This window comes from Nycticebus coucang, chromosome 15 (genome assembly GCF_027406575.1).
Source record: "Nycticebus coucang isolate mNycCou1 chromosome 15, mNycCou1.pri, whole genome shotgun sequence".
NCBI classification, from domain to species: Eukaryota; Metazoa; Chordata; class Mammalia; order Primates; family Lorisidae; genus Nycticebus; species Nycticebus coucang.
In genome coordinates, this window is record NC_069794.1 from 50,575,720 (window position 1) to 50,603,469 (window position 27,750).

The window sequence follows — 27,750 nt, forward strand, 5'->3', positions numbered from 1 at the left end:
CTCTGCAGCTAAAAAGTGCTAAAGGTTGTAGTAGGAGAGATATGATATGAAATACTTCATATAATTGTAAGAAAAATTGCAATACCAAACGATACAAAAATAAAACCATTTGCTAATGTTTTCATCCCTTATTAAGAATTAAGGAACGTAAGACTGACAGGTGAAGAATGAAAACATTAATACTTAATGTAAGTGGGGCCCTAAAGTAATAAACAGCATTATCACATTTAACTCACAATTCATGCCCAACAATCCATGCCAACAATAACTGCATAACAAACTATTTCTCTTTGGTGAAAGACAAAGAAAACACATGTTTAAAAATTCTTATAAATGATCAAGCTGAGAAGTAAAGCTATAGCTTTAGAAACGTGAGGTACTTCAGAAGTCACTGATCTAACCTTCTCTGTAGTACAAAATTCATCCACTTTATCACACACAAATGGTAATTCTGCCTTCTTCAATTAACTATGGGGAAGGGAACTCAGGTTTCCATGAGCAGCCAATGCTACTGCCCTGTGACCTTCACTAGAAAGTGCAAATCTCATTCTGAAACTCCGATCTACACTTTCTAGTTGGTCTCCTTTGCCATATGAAAGCTTTTAAATTATTTAAAAATGAGTATTATATCTTCACGTATTCTATTAATAAAAGAGGGACGGAGGGAGGGGGGTGGGGCCTTGGTGTGTGTCACACTTTATAGGGGCAAGACATGATTGCAAGAGGGACTTTACCTAACAACTGCGATCAGTGTAACCTGGCTTATTGTACCCTCAATGAATCCCCAACAATAAAAAAAAAAAAAGAATCATTGGTCAACTACCATTATTTCGATAATCACCATCATCTGGATCTTTTCCTTTATACATTTTAGTATTTATCAGTCTACATAATCTAGTACTGAATAATATTCCAAGTATGATCTGCCTGGAACACAATATTATTATTTTTCATGATGAAAGTTGTAGGCAATATACAAATCTATTAGGCATCTAATCTTTCTTTAATGTTTTTAGTGGTTGCTCAATTATTACTCACTCATATTGTTCTTGCCATCAAGTAAAATCCCTACAACCCACTCCCAGCTCTATTGTATTCTGTATTTATAGAGAATTATTTTCTCAGACTAAATACAAATTTAGTTTTAAATTTAAGTGCAGCTGAAGTCTACACACACTAACAAAAGATGTCATTTTGGCCTGGTATTATCAGTGGTATATTCTGAATAACTATGTAATATTACATTAGGTATTTCTGACAAGTTATTTTGATGATTTGTTAGCCTTCATTTTGTAGAATGAGTGGAAGTTAGAGGCCACTAGCTTAAAAGGTAATATCTAGATGGGTTAAAATGTAGCTTAATTTTGAAACTAGATTCGAGTGAGAGTTAGGAGATATGAGATTAAACTTTGTAAGATTGAACTGTTTTAGCAAAGAGTACTAGGTTAAAATGAACAGGTTGTTTTTTATCCTATCCTAAATAAAATACCTCTAGTCCCTTGAGAAATATCAGGAATTTATTGATACCTCTACCCACATCCATCTTCTGATCTCTATCTAAAATTTGTGAGAATTAAGATTGTACAAATTAAATGGTTAAAAGACACTTTATTGGAACTACTTATCACATATTGAGAATAAATTTACCATTATGCTGAACATTTTCATATACATTATTTCATTAAACCCACATCAAAATTCTCAGGTAGGTTAGTATCATTTACCTACATTTACAAGTAAAGGGTAGAATCGTGCTCTTGATGTCAGAAAGTCTTAAACCTGAATATCAGCTCTGCAACTTACTAGCTCAAAGATCTTCACAAGTTACTAACTAGCTCTAAACTTGTAGTTTTCCTTGTGTATATTATGAGAATACTAATATTTATTTTACAGAAATTCTGCAGGGTGGCGCCTGTGGCTCAAGGAGTAGGGCACCGGTCCCATATGCCAGAGGTGGCAGGTTCAAACCCAGCCCCGGCCAAAAACCACAAAAAAAAAATTAAAAAAAAAAGAAATTCTGCAGATAGTAAATCAGTTACTATATTTTCTAGTTATACATGCTAGTATTCCAATGGCAATTATGTTTTGAGTAGAAGGAACTTTAATCATCATATTCTCAATCACTTATACTATTTTGCCTCATTCGTAGAGAATATATCATTTTCTTATTATCTAAATATATACTTCTTTCAGCATACTTATATTTTATGAATATTTTGCCTCACACGGAGATTTCAAAATACTGAATTTATACAAGGAGTTAACTTTCTTTTCTTTTTTTTTTTTTTAATTATTCTCTTTCCAAGCTTGGGTGGGAAGCCTTCTCATTTTCTTTAATTGTTGGGGATTCATTGAGGGTACAAAGAACCATGTTACATTGATTGCATTTGTTACATTAAAGTCCCTCTTATAATTGTGTTTCCCAATCATTTTTAAGGTTAGATAACTGAAGGGAGAAAAAGGTATCACAAAGATTTTCTCCAAAAATAAAAAGATGAACTTATTTCCATCCTAGGTAAAGGAAAATAATACAGTATGCATCACCTGATTCAAGTAAGACTATTAGACATACTATATTTTGCTGTAATGATTCTATTTCAGGGTTTATGGAAAGGCAGGGATCATATTTTAGTACCTCTAATTCCATACCTAAAACATACGGTCAACAGAGGTGGGGGAACTGATGATACACTCTTTGGAGAATAATTTGCTCATAATCTTACAAAAAAGAAGAACATAATAAATGTATGATCATATTTATTGTGTGATGAATACAATATGTATGATCATGAACATAAACATGTTCATCTTGTCTAGGATAAACCTATTTTCCCTTTGTCATTCAGCCATGGCTGAAACAATGAACAACATCATGAATGACATCATGAAGTCTATTACAAAGTCAAATATTGTCTTGGTTTATTCAAATACTTAATAAGTAGCTTTATGAAACATATTAAGATAATCAACTGCTAAAATTCTTAATCATCCATAAGATTATTTAAATTATGCCCCTTTGTTAAACTCCTTCCTCTTTTCTCCAAATGTAAGTAGAATATTAAAATGTGCAACAAATAGATCCTTTGGACTAAAAGAAAAGTAAAAGTGGTCTATCAGTGATGATGTCTATATTGCACAGCAATTTGCAAGGCTGAGTATTATTAACTAAAGTTCAAAAAGAAATGAAAAAGACTAGGAAAGTTCATGGTATCCTAACAGTTCATAAACTCTTTTCTTGAAAGTAAAAAATACAGTCAAATTTTCACTTTCATTATCTTTGAATAAGGGCATGACAGTCTTTTAAAAGCTGCCTTGAAGTGAGGAGGAAAAGCCTGTCCAGGGTTAAACATTAATTTATGCAAAGCCTAGGTTTTGACAAGAATTCTGTCAATGTCAAGCAGCAGGTACACAGACAGCTGGACTGGCTGAAAAGCTTTATGTTAGAGCTAAAACAGAAATTGCCAATTTATGAAGGCTGTTACAAACCATAGGATTTCAAAAGTGTGAAAGAAAATGGTTTTTCATAAGGAAAAAATGGAAATCTTTATAACTTTGTACCAATACTATTAGCTTAAAGGAGCATAGTTCTTTTATTCTGTGAGAAAACTAGCTTACTTTGAAAAGATTTCTGAAGTTTTATATTAGAGCTGTATTTTCAGAGTCCTAATACAGAGCTTCATTTTATTAGCAGCATTGAAATCCAAAAGAAAATTTTAACATAAAAAATAAAAGGAAAAATAATTAGCTTGAAGAAAAGGATGGAAAGAAGCAATGTGGATTTCCTTTCAAAAGAGGTAATTTGGGATGGATACGCAACTCCTGACTTGGAAATATCAATCAGTAACTACTGCTGCAATTCAGGGTCAACAAAGATCACTTTCAGAAGGTAACAATAAGATAGTCTGCGCCTTCCAAAGACTTAAAGGAAAATTAAAGACATGGAACCAACATTAATTAACAACCTATTAATCAGGCATTCCCATCATCTAGTGACTTAACAAAATGTTTACTGAGCAGTTTCCATGTTCCTCACAATAACTCTATGAGATTACATATTCTTATTATTTTTCAAAGGAGAAAACAAAACCTTGCCCAGGTTATGTTATACAATGAAGTCCATGCTCTTTCCACATATCTCAGTGGATGCCAATGGAGAAAATCAGATCGTATAAACCTCTTATAAGGTTTATAAAAACTTATAAAAATCAAGTGTTTTCCATCTTACTTGCATTTTAAATATATAATGAAATTAGCACATCAAAGTGGATATAGTATCATTTAGATCCTATATTTCTTATTGTAAAACACAAATTACCCACAATGCCATCTTCTCTGAGCACCATATACTCAGGTTCAACTGAAATGGCTACCCAGTCCATTAGCAGCTACAATACTGTAAGTAAAGAGCTTAGAATAATTTCAGTACAAGGTTACATATTCAATAAAGTGAGCTATTACTATATATTTCACAAATTTATAGTTCTCTTCTTTGTAATGCCAAATACAACATAAACAGTTTTTCTTTTACTGATTTGAGTTAAACAATTTGAGTATATTATCCTAGTGAGTGAAAAAGGTTTAGAATCTAACACACAGTGCTAAACTAGCTCTTATGTAGCACTTTATACTTACAAAGTGATTTTACAATTTATCAGTATTAATGACCAATATAACACCAAAGAGAGATGGAGAATCTGATTAGCTACATGTTCATTTTTCTTTCAATGAAGAAAGGAACCCAGAGGCAACTTTTTTTGCTGAGACAAATCTGACTGGCTTATGAAATATACCCTGTTTTCCCGAAAATAAGACATCCTCTGAAAATAAGACCTACTTACAGGAAAGATAAGATGTCCCCTGAAAATAAGACCTAGCGTATCTTCGGGAGCACACCTTAAAATAAGACACCGTCTTATTTTCAGGGAAACAGGGTAGTAATCACCTTCATAAAATTCATACAAGTTAAAGTTTTTCCTTCCCTTGATATATACAAACATGGAGCCTTCACTCTTCCAAGAAAATAACTACTGAGAAAGTATAATAAAGCAGTAAAATTCACCAATACAAATATATTCACACCAATTTTTTCACATTAACTACTGTACATTCCAAGACATTTATCCTCAAAGGCTTAGATACATACAAATAATTTATTTGTAAATTTAATTGGCAAATAATAGTTTACTACTACATTTTAAATAAGGAATGTTTATCTAGTTCATAATTTGGTAAATCTCATAATACTGTTTCTCTGTTTGAGTATCATGAAACAATGGCATGAACTTTGAGACAGACTATTTTTCTAAGCTTTTTTTGTTCTTAGTGAAAGACTATAAGTTGTATGGGTTATTTTTAGAATCCTTATCAATATTTTGGCCTGGTAACAATTAGAAAGAGATCAAGTGTCCATGATGGGGCTGTACCCCTCAATGCCACAGCAAGATTATTGCATGATAGTCTACAAGCTGACTCTATTATCATGACAGCATATGTTAAAAGGATTATCCGGTGTCCTATTTGGATTTTGTTTTATAATTCCATAGGCGGTGGTACACAACACTTAAAAATTGTCATACCAAAATTATGATGAACATTTTTTTTTAAACTGTCCTCATTTAAAACTGTGTTCGTTGTTAGGAAAAGCTCCATGGAAGAGTGAATAATAGGGGCAGATGGGTCAACAAATTAATTGAAGTCTCATGAGATTAAACAGCAGTTTTTAAAATTATTTTTCCACCTGATTTTCTTACTCTACTTACTGAGATAAGATCTCCAGAGGAACAATTTGGTAAATATCACAACATGCATGCATGTGTGTATACATTACACATATACATACTGGCTCAGAATGCTAAGCACCTAATTAACATTTTTAATCTATTTAAATATATTAATGCTTGGCACAAAGATGAAGGCCTGAAACTTTGTCAGCATTTCTAGGATTATATTAATGTTGCTAACAAGAGCCTAAAACCAGCTTTATAAGACATTTTCCAACACTGACTTTTGCTGACATATTATTGCCTAGCTATCATATAGTTAATATAACTATGTAGATTTTAGAACATCACCTTCCTCATGAGAACCTTCTACTGAACACTGGGTGAGTGGTTCACTGTTGGTGTGTGCTTAATAAATATAGAAAGTTTGTCTCCTTTTGAGTATCTACTTACGAAAATTTTCCTGTCGCTACTAAAAGACTAGCAACTGAGGATGAATGGCCATGGAATGCTTCTAATTTTGCTTGTTTTTTAAAATTACAAATGTAATAAAAAATTATAGAATGCATTTAAAATGGCATACCCATGGAGGTGTGCACATAATTTTACTATCCTAAAACAACTTTGAGTATATTCTTATTCAAGTCTCTAAATTGCTTTTATTCACTTATCACAAATATTTCCTATGATAGTAAAACCTTCATAATGATCTATTATCACAGCCATATATTTCATCTGGCAGATGAATAACTTCCTTTACCATTATCTTATTGTTAGACATTTAGGTAGTTTCTAGTTTTTTACTATTATGACAATGCTGCAATGATAAAAATTAGCTTTTATCCTTGACTATTTCCCTAGGAGATATTAATAACATGGGATTACTGGTTTAAAAGTTATGAGCAATTTTAAGTCTTGGGAAAAAAAATCAAAGGGATCTAACAATTTATATTGCTATCAGCAATGTATAAGAGTATCCATATCACTGCATCCTTTCCAGCATATTTTTTCTTTAATTGGTAAATTTAAAACTGTACTTAACTGTTCAATTTGCATTTGATTGCTAACAGAGTTTGATATTTCTAATTTTTAGTTATGAAAGATGACATTGCTACTTCAGCAAGAAACCATATTGAGCATAAGCCAACAGTTCAAGGCTAAAAAAATAATAATAAATAAAATCTTTAACAGTGTTAATCTAATTATTACATGAGTTAACTGTAACTGTGCTCCATGGTAATTAGGCATTAATGGCAAGCAGTTGATGTAAGTGGCTATTATTATCATTTTTACACATAGCCAGACCAAGCATTCTCAGACTGTGAGGGAGAGTTGGACAAAGAACTGCCACAAGCTCTTCTTATGTCTTCCTAACAATGCCTTGGTCTGAACCCACGTGTGCTCTAGAAGGCAAGTTCTCTTTCTTACTTAGCTCCACACACCCTATGAACTGGGCACCCAATAGAGATAGCATTTTTAATTTAGTTTAGGTGAGGGTGAGCCAAGACTTACTTTACTGAGAAGATGAGGCAAGTCAGATATCATTTAAAGAAGTAACCAAAGAAATAGGCACCACATCTCTCTCTCTCTTCTACTATTGCTCCTCAAATTAAGAGTCTAAGGTTTTCAGTAAGACCTACCAGTAAGGTCTTTTCAGTAAGAATTTTTTTAACTCTGAACTACTTCCATCTTCCTTTCCACAGAGAAAATGAAAAGACTAAAGGCACCTTTGCATCCCCATTTTCCCAGTCAACCTTGCTAAACTAAGGGAGAAGTGAGCTGGTAAACAAGAATTAAGGGACTTCCCTCTACCAAAAACTTTCTCCCTACCACTAAATGTTCATGCATTGGAGATTCTTTGATGTTTCTAAGCATGTAATTCTGAGAAGGTTAAACAAGAAAAATGGGAAAGGTAAGAAGGGGTAATATTAGTACACTCTCTATAGTGACGATTAATTTAAATAACCAGGTTATACATTTTTTAAATATTTAACTCTTAAGCATGCAGCGGATAGGAATAATAGTTTTCATATGGAGAGGACAAAGCAAAAATGAGTTAAATCATTCTAAACTGTTTTAAAAATGCACAGCTAAGGACACTAGACTAGAGGAGAACAGGAGATAAGAAAGCTAAGCCTGTGATAATAAAAATTTATGTTTTTCAGACCATGGGAGATTACAAAGCCCATTTATTTAGATCTTATTACTTAATTCTCACAACAACCCTATACTAAAACTGAGACCACAGATATTAAGTAACTTACCCAAAGTCACATAGGTAGTAAGTAGCAGAGCCGGGACTCGAACCCAGGTCTTCTGATTCCTCCTGTGCATTTCCAGCTCCCCTGGAGCTGAAGCAGGGGCAAAAAGGGAGGTGGAAGTAATTTGCCCAAAACCAGCCTTGCCCTCTCCCCTTCTTTCAAAGGCCAGGCAGAGCAGATATTTAACTCCATCAGTGACCCCTTTTCACCCTATCTTCAGGATAAAGCACACAGAATCTGAAAAGTTTCTCAGCCTTGGGTCCAAGAATGGCAATAAGTGATAAATAATGTCAGAAGTTATTTATGGCTATACTTTGCCATTTAATGAAATCCATTGGAACCTCAAAGCATAGTAATTCTCATTTCACAAAGAAAAACTTTTTTATAATTAAAATTGTTTAAGGTAGTTTGCTTAAAATTTTTTGTTTAGTAGTTTTAGTCTTTATTACATCACTATAAAAATTATTTTGAAAATTGCCTAAGACACAAGATACCAAATCTTCCTGTTACTATTCTGTGATCACTTTTTTCCTATCTTAATCATTTCCCCTTCGTAATTATTTTCACAAAAGCAATTATAGTCATTAGAATGGATAGAAAAGTCACATATTCAGTCTTTTCACAGCCAACTTTAAGTATTTTCAACAAATAGGAAAGTGTATGCATCTTGGATGTAAATCTTATAATTTTTAAATTATGCCTAAAATGCTTTTAATGTAGCTTATTTTAATGAAGTTTCTATAACAAAATTTAGACTTCCAGTTTTTAATTTCTTGCAGTCTTTTTCTTAAAGAAATTATGTATTTCAATCTCCCATTTTAACTATTTACATTTCTAATAGGTTTTAAACACATTCAATGAGCAATTGTATTTCCTTTTCTAATTTCCTAAGAATATGAGAATATGATTTAAATGGATTGGGCACATATAACTACCACGTTTTTATCATTTCTACACTTCTTTTTTTTTTTTTTTTTTTTTCTGAGACAGAGTCTTGCTCTGTTACCTGGGTAGAGTGCAATGGCATCATCATATCTCACTACAACCTCAATCTCCTAGGCTCAAGAATTCTCCTGCCTCAGTATCCCAAATAACTGAGAGTACAGGCATATACCACCATGACTGGCTTTTTTTTATTTTTTTGTAGGGGTGGAGTCTCTCTGATGCTAAAGCTAGTCTCTAATTCTTGGCCTCAAGCAATCTTCCTGCGTTGGCCTCCCAGAGAACTGAGATTACAAATGTGAGCCACCATGGTTGGTCTTCTTCATCTTTTTTTAAATAAGCTCCAATACATCTCAATCTTTAAAAGCCTTTCTATTTATGAAAACTATCAGTAGGGCCAAGCGCAAAGTAAGCATTTATACTAATCAGAGCATACAAAAGATCGACCAGGGATATCAATACATTTGTGCCCAAAGTTTTTAGAGCCTTTCTGAATTTTAACTGATGCTCTATTTAATCAGATGTCATTTGAGCACCTGTCTTATCTAAGTTGGAAAATAGGCAACCTAATAGTTAAAAGCCACTTGATACCTTCAAGATGAATAAAAAGAAAAACACTCGCACAACAATACAAGATGAAAAGAGAATGAGGAAGAGGAACCTGAATGTGGAGGAAAAGGAAAGAAGGGTAACAAGGGGTAGAAGAGAAAAAAGATTACCTTGAATACATAAAAAAAATTAGAGTAAGTACCAATACTCTCAAGCTCTTAGTATATCTTCCTTTTCCATTTGCTTCAAGACTTCAGTTTCGTATTTTAAAAATATGATTAAATATAACATTATTTTGGGTACTGATAGCCAAAACAGGATTTCCTGATAATAATATTTATCTTATTTGATCACCTTAAGAGAAAAAAATACATTAGCATACTTTCTCCACATTATTTTAACTCTTATTTACTAAGTCTCTTTAGGATAAAATGCTCTTTATAGGGTCCAAGGAATTCCTTACCCAGTACCAAAAAGCTGTTTAGCAATACTTAAAAAAATTACATGCTCATAAATTTTAGAATTTAAAACACACAAAACTAAAATTGACTTCAAATATCTTGCTTTGTATAACAAGACCTTTATTAATCATTACCAAGAGGACTGGCTCTAATTTCCTACTCACACACAATCTGGGAAAAGCAAGCATAATCACGCATGATAAAAATGCCAATAAAAAGTTGTTAATAGGAGCTTTGAAAAGTCAATGTTGCATTTCCCAAATTACTTCCTTCATGCTATCCCATTCACTTAACATGTGCAACAAAATTTAATCAATATCCACACCAGAAATGACTCCCAGACTGGTACCATCTCAGTCTAAAGGTGTCTTTATCTATATTTGTTAGTTCTTTCAGTATGAGCTAATCTATTTTCCAAAGTAGTCTTAACATTATTACAAAAAGAATTTAAAGATATTTGAAGAAAAACTATCATATTAAACTGTCATGTACAGGCTTGATGTCTGAGGAAGGACTCCAGCAATAAAGGTGACCACCAGGACTACTTCATCAATCAACAAACAGTAAAGACCTCCTTCTACTGTTACAGTTAGAAACCAACTTAAAATTGTCATAGTCTAAAAGAGATGGTACTTACAGTATACACCTACTGATTATTTAGAGAATTCTGTACTTGTGTTCATCTACTGGACATTTATGGAGTGCCTCTGAAGTTCTACTAGCTATTATCCAACAGTAAACTCTGCTCTCATTTAAAATCTTAAGTGTTTGGAAAAAGGAGCCTTCTTGAAATAAGAATATTTCCCCCATCAACTGTCACAAGTGAGTTCTGGAATTTGATCCAAGAGTATCAGTTTACCTGATTTACAACTGGTTTCAGGAAAATAAGAAAAAGAGATAAATAACAATTTTAAAAATCCTACAGTCCAAAAAAGTATACATAATTTTTTTAACAGCATTTTTTGTTTAACCATGAAGTAGAACGAATGTTCTCTAAACACACTTTAGAAAACCACAAGCTGGATATATTAGTCAAGAAAATACGTATAAAAAAAGACTTTTATATTCCTATGATCTAAGCTGCTTAACTAGAATCTCTTCAATAGTTTACTCGTACTGAACTATATGAGCTTTGTAAAGCAAATAAAATATACTCACTGTTGCAGAACTTTCTTTCCCTTCTGCATGGAGCTCTCAGCAAATGACAGGCTACTAAGGGAGTTATTTCAAGACAAGGTGTAAAATTCTTGCCAGTAGTTCCCAAGTTTAATGGAACTGGAAGCTCTATTAACACCAAAGTATTTCTCTCACAAGGAGACAGATCAACTCCACTCTTATACTAGAAGTGTGATGGTGAAACTTATTGTACATGATTCTAGAATAAACAATATGGATCCAGTAAAGGTCAAGATATTAGGATCAGTAGGAAGGGTAGTCCATACACATCAAAAAAAGATACCACACAATAGAGCTAAAAAGAACTCCCCCTTTTTTTTAATGCCAAAGAGATATGGTTAGGAAACAGAATGAAAATAGAGAGGTGACTAATAAGATGACAAAAGAAAGAATATAGAAAAATGGTATTAAGCAGAGACACAGATAATCATGTGGGATTATAAAAGGGAATGGATAATTGACAAGTCATTATGGTATGCAATCAAATATGTATTATAAGCCCACCCCTTGAAGGTTCACCATCACTGATAATGAAATAGGAAAGCTGCACTAAGGGAGTTCCATCTGAAAGGGGATAAAGTTTCCCCAGCAATGAGTAACACTGTATTTCTGCTCTTTTAGATACAGATGAAGGAAACTCAGAAACTAAAATTCACCAGAAATTAAAACAGAATTGCCTGTTTGTGTTTGTGAGGGTTTTTTTTTTTTTAATAATTCAAGAAGAACGCCTCTTCAGATTTATAAAAGTCCTTAAAATATATTGACGTGTGTCAAGGCACATGCCCAACATTTTTGGGAATGCAGAAATAAAACAAAACAAAAACATCCTTCATATTTATTTATTTTACTACTTTATTTCCTGTGCAAGGAGTATATTAGCAAGTTCACTACATGTATTTGCAAAGGAAAGGTAAAACTCAGTGCAGTCTGAAATTACAGCATTAAAAGTCCCTATAAGTAAAGTAAATGAAAAGACAAAATTTACACTTCAAAGAGAACAAGTTTTCAAGGTCTACTGCATCAAATATGTCAAAGGAAAAAAAACATGCCAGACAGTCTCAGCCCCCTTCAGATGTGGTTCTCACACATGAGGCCTCCTTAAGACTACTTCAAAAGAAAAAAAATTAAACTATTTTATAATAGTGAGTAAAGAAGAAAGCAACTCAAATTTACTTCTTAATTAACACCATATATTCAGAAATCCACATTTTAGGCTGCCATTCATAAAGGGAGGATTTAGGTGATAAAAGATTAATGTAATATCTTCTGACATGATTTATGTATACAAACAAAGATTACTGTGGACTTTTCAAATAGTTATGCTAGCCTGATACATAATATTAATATTAAAATAATTTGAGGCTTAATTGTTTTACCAACTGTAATTAAAGTTAGAAACAAATCTTAATAGTATTAAACTAACTTTAAAACGAAAGAAAGTCTTAGATAATACCCTGTAATGTTACTTCATTTTGGGAGTAATTTCACCTTTAGAAGGAAAAAAAACAAAACAAAGCAAGATTTCACTTTTAGAAGAAGAAAAAAAGAAATAATAACATAATCTCTACTTTCATTGTTCATTAAAGGAAAACTTCAGATTACTCAGAAACTTTTTAAAGGTGTTTCTATATATGGTTTATTTAAATAGATTACAATATATTATTATTGACTATCAATTCAAGGAATACTTTGTACAGGTTCTTAAAATAGCATAATATTCTCTTAATATTAACGTAAATAAAAAAAAAATGTCTCCACTGAATAGTATAATCAGGTCAAAACTAAATCTCAAGATTTTCCTGGTATCCCATTAGGTTTAGCTACCACAAAGTGAATTTGGGATTCAAGGTTAAGATATGAACAATTTTTAAGGTGACATGTTTACACATGAGGTGCGTATTTATGAATGAATGCTTTCTCAGTCTTTATCAGCATCTTTTATATCTCTAGTAAAGTGCATTTGTATAAACACAGCTTCCCTTCCTAACAAGAGGCTGGGTGTTAAAGAAGAATAAATAAAGCACATCTAATTCAATCAAATTTTATTAAAAGAAAACTTAAAAGACACTACATAGAATCCCCAGGTTCCATGGCCCATGATGTGAAGATTATGCCCTTAAATAAAGTTAAACTAGTTGTACAATTTCCTTCTGATTTATTCTGTTGTTTACAGAACAAGAGAAAATGAGCTCTGCCCATATGGCAACCTTTGAAAGAAAAGTTTCTCAAAGTATGTATGGAGGAAGAACATCTATTTCAGTGACCTTTACCAAATTATATTTTTAGTGTAGAAATTTAAGTATAGAAAACTTATAATCAATAATTTAAGAATTTTTCTGTAAGAATGAAAAAACTTTGGGACTATTATCAAATACATGCTCATACTTTTTACTAAATATTAATTGACAAAACCTCTCTGTTACATAATTCAAATCTTCCTTTGAAGCTAAAACTATAATGATTTTCTTCTTTTTAATATATACTATGATCTTTTGATATCAAATACAAACTAGATATATCCTAATCTTATATATATACTAAGCCATTAAAATTACTAACATGACTTTGTTCTATTTAGGATTCATTTTTAACCTATTAATTTATATATCACAAGTCTCCATCTCCTTCTTCATTAAATAGGTTAGGGGTTATTTGGTTCTATGTTTCTTTTTCTTTCTTTCTTTTTATTTTTTAGTGACAAAATAGTTTATGGCTTTTTAAGAATGTTATTTGAATTTGAAAAGGTCACTTTTAAAGGTCATTCCTAGGATGCCATTATGAAATAAATTCTGAACAAAGTTACTTCGAAACAAACTTGAAATAGTTCTTTTTTCCAAGGATGCTATCACAAGAAATACATAACTATCATAAGAAAACAAAACTCAAACCCTACTAAAAACAAATTTTACTTTTTAAATAGATACATACATAGATAAAAACTTTTTCAACAGGTGAAATTCATTAAATTATGCCTTCTCCTTAAAAATTCATTAAATTATAACTACTTCTTCTGTATTAAGTTTATCTTCAAACTAAGGTGGAATAAAATACTTACACAGTATTTAAATTAAAACTTCAGTAAACAAGAAGATTTTCTCCACTTACAGTTTGTTTTAAAGCTTTAAGAAATAAGACTAAAAACACAAATGAGATAACTAAGTTTGCTTCGTATAATAGAAAATCTAACTCTCTTAACTTTGTGCAGGGATTTTTGTGTGTTTTATGGACTTAGTATGTGTATATACCTTTCACCTAGAACAGTGACTGGTACCTAATTGCTGTCCAGTGAATATTTGTTGAATAAATGAACATTCCACAGAAAAACACTTAAGGTAAGGTGATTACCTAAAAAACAATAAAAATATGCTTGTCTCTTTACAGAATTAACTGCCCAAGATGAAATATTATGTTAAGGTCTTGGAACAATTTTCTATACAATCATAATTTTTATAGTTGGAGTAATGGTTGAGCAACAATCATTTCCTGATAGCAAGAAGCAGGTACTATGGACTTTTAAAAAGAAAATTTAGATATCAGCATGTGCTAAAATATTTCTTGGAAAATAAAAGTTTCAACAGAAGCTAGGTCATAAATATACTTGGAAAATGAAGACCTGACAGTGTCTTCTCACGTTTGGAAGAGCAATTTAGAACCAACAACACCCACAAAATACAAAAGGTTTGCCTGAGCAGCAGCACTAGGTTATTTTGAAGTGCTTCCAAATTGCCTGCAGCATCTTTATACTGGTTTCCTGGAATTAGTTTTAGAGTTTAAAGGAACCAGTTTGGAAAGTGCCTGTAGGGAACACAAATAGCAGGTTTTCTTCGCCATTAATGTACTCTCCTACAATGGTGAGAAACAGAAAATAATGTTTTTTCATATATAACTTTACAAATAAAATACAAGATTCCATAATGTGTCATTTACTTTGCTAATTTAGAAAAACACTTTGACTTTCTTTGAAAAAATAAATAAAAAATTAGAGCATTTATCCATGAAATAATGAGCTGTGAATCTTGTATCGTGTGGGATAATTAGAAAGTTCACTACAGTAAAGACACTAAATTAAGACAAAATATCTTATGACAACCAAAGAAACAGGTGAAATCTAGCAAGAACAAATAAATAAAATATAACTTACTAGAAGGTTTTACAAATGATTCTGAAGAAAATAAAATATTTATTTATTTATTTATTTATTTTTTTTGAGACAGAGTTTTACTTAGTCTCCCTTGGTAGAGTGCCGTGGTATCACAACTCACAGCCGTGGTATCACAACTCACTCAATCTTAAACTCTTGGGTTTAAGTGATTCTCTTGCCTCAGCCTCCCAAGTAGCTGGGATTACTGCCCACCACAACACCCAGCTTTTTTTTTTTTTTTTTTTAAGAGACAAAGTCTCGCTCTGGCTTAGGGTGGTCTCAAACCTGTGAGCTTAAGGCAATCCACCCAACTTCGGCCTCCCAAAGTGCTAGGATTACTGATGTGAGCCACCCTGCCCAGGCCGTAGACAAAATATTTACTCATCACATACATTTTAGCAATCTAAAATATTATCTCTGAGTATGTTCTGGAAATACAAAGGTATATCCAGATAGAAAAAGGAAATAGATATTTAGCCTACAGACAAATCTAAGGCAAATAATTTCTAAATCTCATGAGAAAAACATTAACACTTAGATTTAAAATTTAATTTGGTATTTATCTTAATTTTCCATACAATGGATTATTAACTTAGTCATCGAGTCTCTTAATTTTTCATGCTTTTTATTTAATGATTTATCCTTACATCTTGAAGAGACAATACAAGCAACTCGTGCCAATAAAAGCTTTTGGTTTATATGCAGACTTTTAAAATTGTTTTTTTCTAAACTACTTAAAAAAATCTTCCCTAAATAATCACTACTACATTTAGGAAAACAAGCAGTTTTCCAAAATCTTGTACCAACAACAAACAGAAACCTTAATAAAAGATACAATACCATTTCACAATAAAAAATAGTAATGCATATACATAATATAAGAGTTAAAAATTAAAAATTCCACAATCTATCATGTAAGTTATTGTGCTAAGGGCTCTAACAACTTCTTTGTACCTCTGTGGCCCTTCAATTTTTTTAGTATGACTTAACACTCAGAGTTACTTTCATATTGCTGGAGTGAATATTTTGCTTTTGATAATTCTGTACAGCTCTGATTAACTTAAAAACTTGTTACAGGTCCCTAATTACAAAAATAAATGTACACAGACACACACACCCCCCACCACCTTAACACTCTCAGAGGCTAAGAGAACTCTATCTTAACTCTACATTACATGTACTGGCAGCCACACAGAGTATACTTCTCCAGCAGCTTTTCATAGCTCACATGTGTATTTTTTCTAATGGAGATGGGTGGATATACATTAAGTTGGTAGCCTCTGTATTCTAAGAAGGAGACATTTCTCTCAACAAAGTTTATTATTCATACTAATAAAAAGGCTAATATTTTCCTCAATAATGTACATGCTCCAAAACTGTTATATTAGTTTATGCAAATTCATAAAACATCAACAATCACCTAATTACAAAAGTAGGAGGAAAGAAATACCAGAATCTTCAAAAGATTTAGTGAGTCTATCCTGCTTGATTCTGCAAAACATTTCAGGCATCTCATAAAAGATTTTTAAGTTGACCTCAGGAAAAAAAAATAAGTTTAAAAAAAAAGACAACAAAGCATAAATGAGTATTCAAAAATATGAAAGAAGAATATGAAAGTACTTCTGTGGTTCAAAACAGAATCACTAAATAAGTTGTGATACCTGATAAATTTGCTGTGAGCTAAGTTTACATAGACCTAAAATCAAGGGTAAAGAAATGAGCACTATTAAGGGAGAAAAAAGAAAAGTCACTGACTATAGAAAGAAATTATCATTTTGGGACCGAATACCCCTCTCTGAATGGAAGAGCTACTGAGGAATAACAAATGTGATCATCAGTTATGGCCACCCTGGAAGAGCAAGAGGAAGGAGAGAAGAAACAAAGTAAGAAAACTAAAGTTTTCTTTAGGAAGAAAAGAATAAATTAATTTCATTAGAGTTAGAGGTTGCTGTGAGCCGTGTGACGCCACGGCACTCTACCAAGGGCGGTACAGTGAGACTCTGTCTCTACAAAAAAAAAAAAAAAAAAAAAAAAATTAAAAAAGCTAAATAACATAATTCTATTTTAAATATTTGATTGCTATTGCTAAAAAAAACTGGGAAGAGATAATGAATAGCAAACCAAGATTCGACTTTTAGAAATATAGATTTAAGAAATAATTACCATCAAAACTAGATTTAAATATATTAATAAAAAAGAGAGAATGAAAACAGCTATCATAGCAGATCCAGAGGGTAAAAATATGGTTACATCAAGTTTCTCCAAGAAAAAGACAGACATAAATTATATATTAATAGTACTTCACGTTTTTAGGGGAAAAGAGTTAAACTTTAGAGAATGAGAGTGAAAGAAAGAATCTCTTAATTAAAACATTAGTAGTAGTATGCTGTAAAATATGAAATGATAAATTATCCAGAAAATAACAAATTTTTAATACTAAAAATGTAAAAAAAGCTTGATGACTGCTATTAAGTTTTTTGTTATTTTATCTATTTTGGACAAGAGGGGTACTAGTGAAGATATGACAGAAAAATTTTTTAAAATACCAAAACTAAAAGCAGCTCATGAGAAAACAATGTATGTTTTGAAGATGAAGACTACTGTCTAGATAATATAATTTTCCAACATACCTGATATTTTAGTGATATAGCTAGCAACCAGTAAGTTTATGATACATTTATTAACAACTATCCACAAATTAGACAAATGAAAGAATTAGCAAAAACTTTACAAACTAATTATAATGTCTCGTACTCCTGTTTTTGCCTAAATATACTTAAGAATCTATCTGTTCAAAGTCACGTAAGTCCCATATAAAATCAACTCCATAAAGCCATTAAGTTCTAATTACACCATCAAAGTTACCACACAGCTTTGACATAACATTTGGCAACAAAACTAATAAAATAATTAGTAAACAGATATGTATAGTTAATCTGTACATACATAAATATATATGCAATAAATGCACTATGAAGTCATGTGTAAAGTGTTTTTCTTAATTTTACACATAATTAAAATAATAAACAATATACATTTCTCCAACAGAATTTTAAATTTGGCAACCACTGGACATAATTTAATAAAATTTAAAGTAACAAGTTGCGAAAGAAAAAATATGCATAGAAACCCATATTACACACACAAAATTTTGGCAAATATATAAATAAGAGCACCTATTTCCAAAGTATAATACAACAAAACATTCTACCAGAAAAATAATTCCAATGTATTCATGTTTATTGTAGTTCAGTGGAAGAATTAAATAAAATCTTACTTTACGGGTAGCCTCTTATAAGTAAATTCTGTATGACTATGCCTAATCTTTTAGAAACATGTATTTTTTTCAAAATAGCTCATGCCTTTGTACAGAATTTGGATCACGTACCCATGCCTCTGTTTGAATGGGCTTGATATTGCTTAGTAGCACCTCTTCATAGTTTCCATAATCAATGAATTTAACAACAGCTGTCATGCCTGAGGAATGGAGAGCTTCAACTTCTGCTCGGTAAAACTGAGGAGGCAAAAAGGAGTTCTAATTATGATAATCAGTATTGTCCACCAAGAGCAACAGTTGATAGAAAGATAAATTCTCAAAATGTTCCAATATGTTAATATTTTTAAGAAAGAAAACTTACCATTGGATAATTCTTTGACTAACATTGATAAAACAATTCTTATATACTAATCAGATTATACAATTATGAAGTCATTTATTTTAAAAGCAAGAATATGTGACAAAAATAAATGGAAAAAATGAAGGCTCATTACTTCACTCATCAGCAGTGCTGAGTGAAGCAGGGATGTTGGGCAAGGAATAAGCACATTACTTAGATCAGAAATTTATAGGATTAGACACTGCAAGTCCAGAAACTTTAATCCATTTACTCTGTGTTAATTTGGCTTTGAAAAGTGATGTACATTAAAAAATTGACATGGAAATGATTTACATAAGAAATACAAATATTAAAGTTTATCTGTTAGATTAACTGGGAGTAGGTTATCTGATTAAAGTACTCCTCCAACACAGGTCAACCCATTCACTAAATTATAAATCTGAATATTGCTTTGTAAATGTGAAATGGAAATGCAAAAATATTTACTCTTAAGGAATATTTTCTTTATGCTAGAATAGGTGGATGCTCTACTATGACACTAATAGTGTCTCTTTAAGGCTCATAAGAATCTGAAAATGCTAAAGGCAAGAAAAATTCATATTTTACACATCCTTCAACAAAATGACTAATCCTCAATATATTAAAAAAAGAGATGGTTTTTCTATATATTACATTAAATGTATTATTTAATATATATATTATCAGCTAATATATTTAATATATATTATCAGCTAATATATTTAACTAATAACTATTATATTTCTTTTTTTTTTTTTTTTTTTTTTTGTAGAGACAGAGTCTCACTTTTATGGCCCTCGGTAGAGTGCCATGGCCTCACACAGCTCACAGCAACCTCCAACTCCTGGGCTTCAGCGATTCTCTTGCCTCAGCCTCCCAAGTAGCTGGGACTACAGGCGCCTGCCACAACGCCCAGCTATTTTTTGGTTGCAGTTCAGCCGGGGCCGGGTTTGAACCTGCCACCCGCAGTATATGGGGCCGGTGCCTTACTGACTGAGCCACAGGCGCCACCCATAACTATTATATTTCATGGTACAAAGGGATTAAGTAAATCTAAGGTGCTTCCTTCCCAGGTCTGGATGCTAGCTGGATTTTCCTCATCTTGGAGTTACTGGTATACATTCTTTCTCTGCCTTCTTCCTTTCTTAGACTCTTAGACTCTGTTCAATTCACGTTTTGAGTATTTCTGAACATATGCTTCAATTGTAAGCTTGTCAGTTCAGGTAAGTTCAATAAATATTCTATATTCTCACATGGCTCACCAAGTAAATCGACACCCTTTTAGACTTTGTCCTTCGCAATGCTGCAAGGTTACTGAAGGAGGATCACATATGCTATCTCACCTTTCTGCCTTGCATCTTCAACTCTCCAAAATACAGCTTCATGAAATGAGTTTTAAAAAGCCTCACTTAAGAAACCCTGCCCCAAATAAAGCCAGATAAAGACAGTCCCAAAGGGACACTATTCAATAAATTACAAGAGATATTTAACAGTTTATTATGCAATAGGATTTTTGTGAGATGATTTTGTACTTTAGGCTAACAAGTGTTCTCAGCACATTTAAGGTAAGCTAGGGTAAGCTGTGATGTTCAGTAGGTTAGGTGTATGAAGTGCGTTTTCAACATATTTTTAACTTATGATGGGTTTATTGTGAAATAAACTGATAAAAATGCTAACATCTATATTCTACAGTTGAAAAGATTTTACCTAGAAAGAATGAAATGGCCTAAGACCAGGATCACAGTGTCAGCAGTATGGATGACAAATTTAAGAAGAATAAGGTCTAAGGCAAGGAAACCAATCTGGAGGCTGTAATATTTCATTTGAGAGGGGGAAAAAAAAAAAGAACTGAACTAGTTTTGGCAGTAAAAAGAACAAGAACTTCCCCAAATTCTCAAATCCTTCTATCAAAAGAAGAGCTAGAGAGAAAGTTAGGTATTCTAAGAAAATTTTTAAACAACAGATTTTACTGGTTGATTATCTCCAAAACATCATTACAATGCAATTAAGAAGATTATAGGGCGGCACCTGTGGCTCAGTGAGTGGGGCACCGGCCCCATATGCCTAGGGTGGCGGGTTCAGGCCCAGCCCCAGCCAAACTGCAACAAAAAAAAATAGCTGGGCGTTGTGGCGGGCGCCTGTAGTCTCGGCTGCTTGGGAGGTTGAGACGAGAGAATCGTGTAAGCCCAAGAGTTAGAGGTTGCTGTGAGCTGTGTGACGCCACGGCACTCTACCCGAGGGCGGTACAGTGAGACTCTGTCTCTACAAAAAAAAAAAAAGAAGATTACAGTTTCTTCATGGCAGTTATAGTCAATTCCTTTTCTTAAATCTTTATCTTGGTCTCTAGTTAGAAAATTGAAACATCACCTATTCTTTTTTTCTGTTTTTTTAGAGACAGAGTTTCATTTTGTTGCCCTCGGTAGAGTGCTGTGGCATCACAGCTCACAGCAACCTCCAGCTCTTGGGCTTAGGCGATTCTCCTGCCTCAGCCTCCAGAGTAGCTGTAACTACAGGTGCCCGCCACAACACCCAGCTATTTTTTTGTTGCAGTTTAGCCGGGGCCAGGTTCGAACCCACCACCCTCAGTATATGGGGCCAGCGCCCTACTCACTGAGCCACAGGCGCCGCCCAACGTCTCCTATTTTTGACATTTAAAAGCTAACTCTTCAGTTGGTGGTTTCAGAAGATAAATAATCCCATGTCTTTCACAAATTATTATTTACCCTACTCTTAATGCCTACTAATATACTTTATTTAGAGTCTACATTTCGTTACTACAATTGAAAGTACATATCCAATTAAAATCAAGTAGTCACCTTAGAAGATCATTTAATTATTCTAAGAATACTCTAATAGCTCAAAGCATTTCTGGAATTGTTAGGTACCATTTTTCAGATGTTAATATTACATTATTTTGAATATATTCAGTACAGGCAATAAATGAATTCAGTATTATTTATTCTTTGAGACAATTACGATTAAAGCATTAATAATTTTATCAGGTATTTGGAGGCATTTGATAGTAGCACAGCCAGAACTATCTGATATACCAAGTGCCTGGCCCTTAGCAGCTACTCAATTCTAATTTGTTAAATACTTAATTAATATTTTTTGAAGGAATTTGTCTGTTAAGTCCAATTATCTTAATCCCTGTAGGCCTATTTTTCTCTACTCCTTCATTTGTTTCTGGTCAATCATTCATATTCACTCATTCACTCATTCTTTCTGTTTTATTAGCCATGGCTCATAACTTTTTATAGGATGCCAGACACTGCAGATAAAATATTGAAGAGGTGCTAGAAGATGTTATTTTTCCCCAAAAAAGGATTTTTTTTTTTTTTTTTTAGCAGACAGAGTATAGACAGATATACTTGATCCTATAGAGGGTTTGTTTTAGCGTTTTAAGAGTTGTCTGTTTTAGTTTTGCCTTTACTATTCGGAGCACAATCTTTTTCAAACATTATTGAATTTGAGCTCCAGTCTCTTATTCTGCTCTTGTCATAGTCACCAACCAACCCACATTGTCCAGTACAGAAACCCTCATCTTAGCCTTTCACAGAAACATCTGAAACAGTGATCATTCCCTCTACAGTAGATACTGTTGGCTCAGTAAATACTGAATTCCAACTATTTCAGTCTTTCTCTCCTCTACAATGACAGAGGGATAGCTAAATACAGTAGAACCTCTGAAAGTAGACAAACCAAGGGACTGTAACAAACTAGCCAACAATGGAAGTGGTCAACATAAACAACCAGTCCTACTGTACTGATAGGTGCATGTCCATTCTATGAAAACTAGGTTAATATAAGGAGGTAGTCAATGTAGGGAGGTGGTCAACTATGGAGGTTCTATATGTAATAAATCCCCCACTACCTAAATTTAAAAATTCCTATATTTTGAAAAGTAAGTAGTATGAGTTGTGGGATTAGAAGTCTAGATAGTTAAAAAAACATATCTGCATTTACTTTCTAAGTCTTCCTAACAGCCAGAGAGTAGCCATGTGAAAAACAGTAGAAACACCATAATTGACCACCTCCCTACATTGACTGCCTTCTTAAGTTGACCTAATTTTCCTAGACCTTGTTCTATTATCAGGCAACACCTAATGCCCTGCTTATATATCACTATTCAGTGAACAGCACAGGGTATGGGTCCTGATTCCAAGTCTTATAGTATCTGTATAAAAAAATCTGTCTAAATTCACTAGTCTGAATTTCAGTTCCTCAAAATCTTCAGTTACCTTTACTTTCACCACTCCCATTAGCCATACACTCTCATGAATACATCCTTACCTTATCAACTGGAACTACTCTACCTATGAAATATTTCAAATATTTTTCCTCTTTGACCTGATTCTCACATCCACCCAATCCTTCAGTCTAACCCCTTTATAACTGTTTTTATTACCTTACTGTTATCACTAGTCCTCTCACTCCTCAACTTTTGTTTTTTAATTTATATAAAATTTATATCTACCTAAATTTATGCAAAACTTTTATCTATAAATATGTTCAAAGACTTTAAACAAGTACAATTGTATAACAAAACTCACAGTCCCAAAGTGATGATTTTCTATAAAGTACCACTAGAATGTTACATTTATTAATATTAATATAAAATTTCATTAAAGCATCCATACCTTGTTGTCTTCCCAATAAAGTGCAAAACATTCATCTCCAGGTTTCCACATTTTTGTATACTCCATAGGAATAGATGATTCTAGTACTTTTTCTGGCTTAATTGGCCCAGATCTCCTTTTGGGACCACTATTATAAAATACTTTATTGTCATAGGGTATAGCTGTGACAGGTCCTGCTGGCTTAATAGGTCCTACTCGTTTTCCTCTCAGTGGCATTTCTGTCTCTCCATTTGGAATACCAATGAAACTATTACTCAGAATAGGATTCTGGTAATCAGTATTTACATTAAAATGTTTTTCAATTTTTATACCACTGAAAACTTCATTACTGATTGTTCGTGATTTCCTATCATAGAAATGGTCAGGATTAGCTGTTTGGTTTTCTCTTTTTCCACGTTTTTGATTATTATAATCTACGGATTCTTGAGGAAGTGGATTTTCTTTTGCCTCTGCATAGCAAGGACCTTTTCCTGATCTGCTTTGCATAGAGTTATCTCTTTTTTTATAAGCACCATCACTGTGCTGAGAACCTAAAGGATAAGAAGTATCTTTAGTTCTGTCATATCTAGAGTATGGTCTATCACACCTGACTCTCTCTTCAGCCCATACTTCAGATCCTGAAGAAGTATTCAGTCTCTCAGAACCTCTATTTCTAGGTAACCCACTGCCTTCCAAAATGGACTTTGAACTTTGGGGGTCTCTTTGAAAACGAGGTGGTTTTTCATTTCTTGGCTGCCTGGTATCATTTCGAGGAAGATGTCTTGGTTGATTATTTTCTTTTACTCCGTTTTGATCTGTATTTGACACTCTATGTTGTCCCTGATGAAGCTGCTGAGGCTGTGACTTAGGTTCTGAAAGGTAAAAGTATATCATACACACAATTAAAATGAAGACTCTGCATTAATATTTCATTATTTTTAAATTCTTAAAAATTAATCTATTACAAAATTATTGAACTACTATTTTAAAATCGTCTTCCATCTTCCTATTTCATTATCTTAATCTTTCTGTGCTTTCTTAGAAGTCTTGTGTTTATTTTCTTTTCAAGACAGAGTCTCGCTTTGTCACCCTTTGGCACCCTAGAGCGCCACTCACAGCAACCTCAAACTCTCCGGCTTAAGCAGTTCTCTTGCCTCAGCCTCCCAAGTAGCTGGGACTACAGGTACCCACAACACCCGGCTATTTTGTTTTTTTTTTGTTACAGTTGTCATTGTTGTTTAGCTGGCCCAGGCCAGGTTCGAATCCGCCAGCCTCGGTGCATTTGGCCAGCACTGTACCTACTGTGCTATGGGTGCCATGGCCTAGTCTTGTATTTCTAATATATAATGTTCTAGTTAGCCATATTAGTGAAGTAAAACAATGATATGAATCATTAAAAAATGGTGGACAATCAAAAGCCATTTGTCCTGGTCACTGAATATTTGCATGTTTGTAATATAGCTATCTATGTATGCTATTCTAGCAATTCATTCCCCAAACATTAAGGAAACAGAATTATAAATTGCTAACACAGAAACTGCTATGAAATTGCAGAAGTATAACCCTTGCCACCTCTCCTTTCTGAATCCTACTCTAATTTAGTATTGTATAGTTATTACTATCAATCACCTTCTAGCCATAGTAAAAATGTTTCTCAAATCTTTCCTGATCTGGAGTTGTTAAATGTTTGTATTACAAATAGATATCCTACTATAGAAAAGGACCAATAATTTTTTTTGATTTGTCATGGTAATTAAAAGCAGGTACTACTTGGAAACACAGAATAAAGGGTCAGCAATGGAAATACAAGAAATGGTGTCAGAAACATGCATATTAGTTCAACTTGACTCAATGGTCCAACTGGAACCAAAAACAGTAACATGGTAAATATGTATTTATACATAATTTTAAAGGCTATATTGTATACAGTGATGTTTATTTTGTTTAAATTTGTACCATATCATTTACATCTTCTTCCCTTATTATTTGACACAGTGTATCTATAACATTATGATACCAAATATATTTATCGGTCTTTGGTGTACATGTCTTGCTTCTTTTGTCATATACCAACATGCAGGTCATAATTATTCTTTTATTTCCCCAGAGTCACAGCATTTCCAAAGAAAGGAATATTGACATTTTAGATGAGACTGGATTCCCTGCATTGTAAGAAAATTAATCTTATTGACCTCTAGACACTGAATGCCAAAAGTATACTCCCCTGGCACCTCCGAGTCACTTTGACTACCAAAAATATCCTATGCATTTCCAAATGCAAAAAGATACCAGGTAAATTGTTTAAAACAACAGGAATAATGAGTGAACTTTAAAGGTTCCTGAGTGACAAAATAGGTCACAGACTAGAGATCAAGACTCAAAATGGCAAACAAAAACAAAATCAAAAAACAAAACGAAACAAAAATCCATCCAACAGAACCAATGGAGAACCAATGCTAGAAGCCTATTTAACAGGCTTTAAATACTTCAAAAGGGAAGATTATTTTCAAAGTAGAATTTGATATCCAGTCAAACCACTCACTGTAACAAAAATAAATATTTTCCAAATGCATAAAATTTCAAACATTAGCCAAGACCATTTAAAGAGACATCTTTTTAAAAATCACCTTTTTCCCAAGATCTGCCCTATAAACGTAATACATATGTCTTAACAACTGGAGTCAATATTAAATTTTTCTTTAAAGAAAAGAAAAACGACCACCTTTAGTTTCTGTTGGCATTGTTTATTGTCCAGGAGTAAAGATTCAGGGAAGAATAATAACAGCCATAATCAGGACACAAACAAGCACTTTCAGCAAAAGGCATGTATTAGCATTTCTTCCACACATTATTAGAGAATAAAAGCAGCAGCTGCCTCTTATTGATTATCTGCTACTTATAGGTAGCCCACACTCACACTTTATACACATTATCAATAGTCCCTATTCCCAGACAATAAACAATGTCACCACCAGGTATTATGAGACTCATTTAACAGAGATGCAAGGTCCCTTGTATAGTACATTAAAGAAATTTTTCAGCTTCCAAAATAAATAAAACATGAAGGTATTTTATTTGTTGTCATCTAGGTTTGAATAAATATTTGCTTTTCCTATCTACTTAGGGATCAATTTTTCTTAAATTATTTCAGTTAGGGCACCAATTTATATGTAATAGTCAGGTACAAAAAAATTAGGTCATCATGAGTAAGCATCCTAAACTACAGATGGAGGCCAAATAACCATGTAAACCGAATGAAAGTTCAACCAGGCTTAGCATATGTGTGAGAGAATTTGACTTCAATTTTCCCAAGGAAAAAATGAAAAATTCTGTAATCTACAATTTAGGATTAAGGGTACCAAGTCTATGGAACTATACTGAAGAGTTATATTAATAGAAAAATAATGATTTTTACTTAAATTTATTCATTTATTTCTAGATCCAATCTACTTAAAGAATTTCTGGATTTTTCTATTACTGTTCTTACTAACATCTAAGACCTTCTTTTATGTACTCAACCAGTCTGATGCACCAGCTTTCTTATATCAAAAGTAATGCTCTAGAGGGGAGGGGCAAGATGGCTGACTGGATGCAGCCTCCGACATAGGCTCCTGTGCAGGGAGAAGGATAATGTCCAGAGGGTATCCAATTCAACTGAAGACAGGAAGCCCAGCCAAGAGAGAAGAGAGATAACTGCAGGTCACCATTGCTGAGGCAAGCTGCAATTCCAAGACAACAATCTCCAGGTACAAAACTCAACCAAAAGGAAAAATGCCCGACCCCTCCCCCAAGAAAGCTGCGGATTCTTTTTTTCCTTTTCCTTTTGCTCTTCGTTTGCTCCTGTGGGATTTCTACAGGCAAGTAGTGAACTAAGGATCTCTTGTCTCAACCCATGGATGAGAGCAGTAAGAAGTGGGGACTACTTCCTCCAGAGGGACCCTGCAATGACTCTGAACATTCTCTTACCAGGCAGAAAAATTGAACTTACATTTTCCCTGCCATTCTGAACTTTCAGTCTACCCTTCCCCCAACCAGATAAACCAGATCCCTAACACCTGCAGAGACTGAGGGAGGAGGCTCATGAGCAGCGCCCCCGACTCCCAGCCTGTCTGACAGAGTACCCCGCCCCCAGCCTGGTCAGTCCCCTGCTCCCTCCCTGCCTCTGTGCCGCAAAACAATAATGAAGAAATGAACTATCAGAACCTCTGGGATACAGCAAAGGCAGTCCTAAGAGGAAAATTTATAG

The 27,750-nt window shown here is 33.2% G+C and overlaps 1 protein-coding gene across 9 annotated transcripts in view; it reads right to left on the reverse strand.

The window, feature by feature from the left end:
* The window catches only part of TDRD3 (tudor domain containing 3), a 185,190-nt gene that overhangs the window by 14,262 nt on the left and 143,178 nt on the right, over window positions 1–27,750 (reverse strand). For all 9 annotated transcript variants that reach the window (XM_053563595.1, XM_053563596.1, XM_053563594.1 and 6 more), the window contains 2 exons: window positions 23,526–24,376; window positions 18,639–18,764 (listed from right to left, as the gene is read on the reverse strand). In XM_053563595.1, coding sequence (XP_053419570.1) covers window positions 18,639–18,764; window positions 23,526–24,376 — 977 coding nt within the window. The remainder of the gene's footprint in view (window positions 1–18,638; window positions 18,765–23,525; window positions 24,377–27,750) is intronic.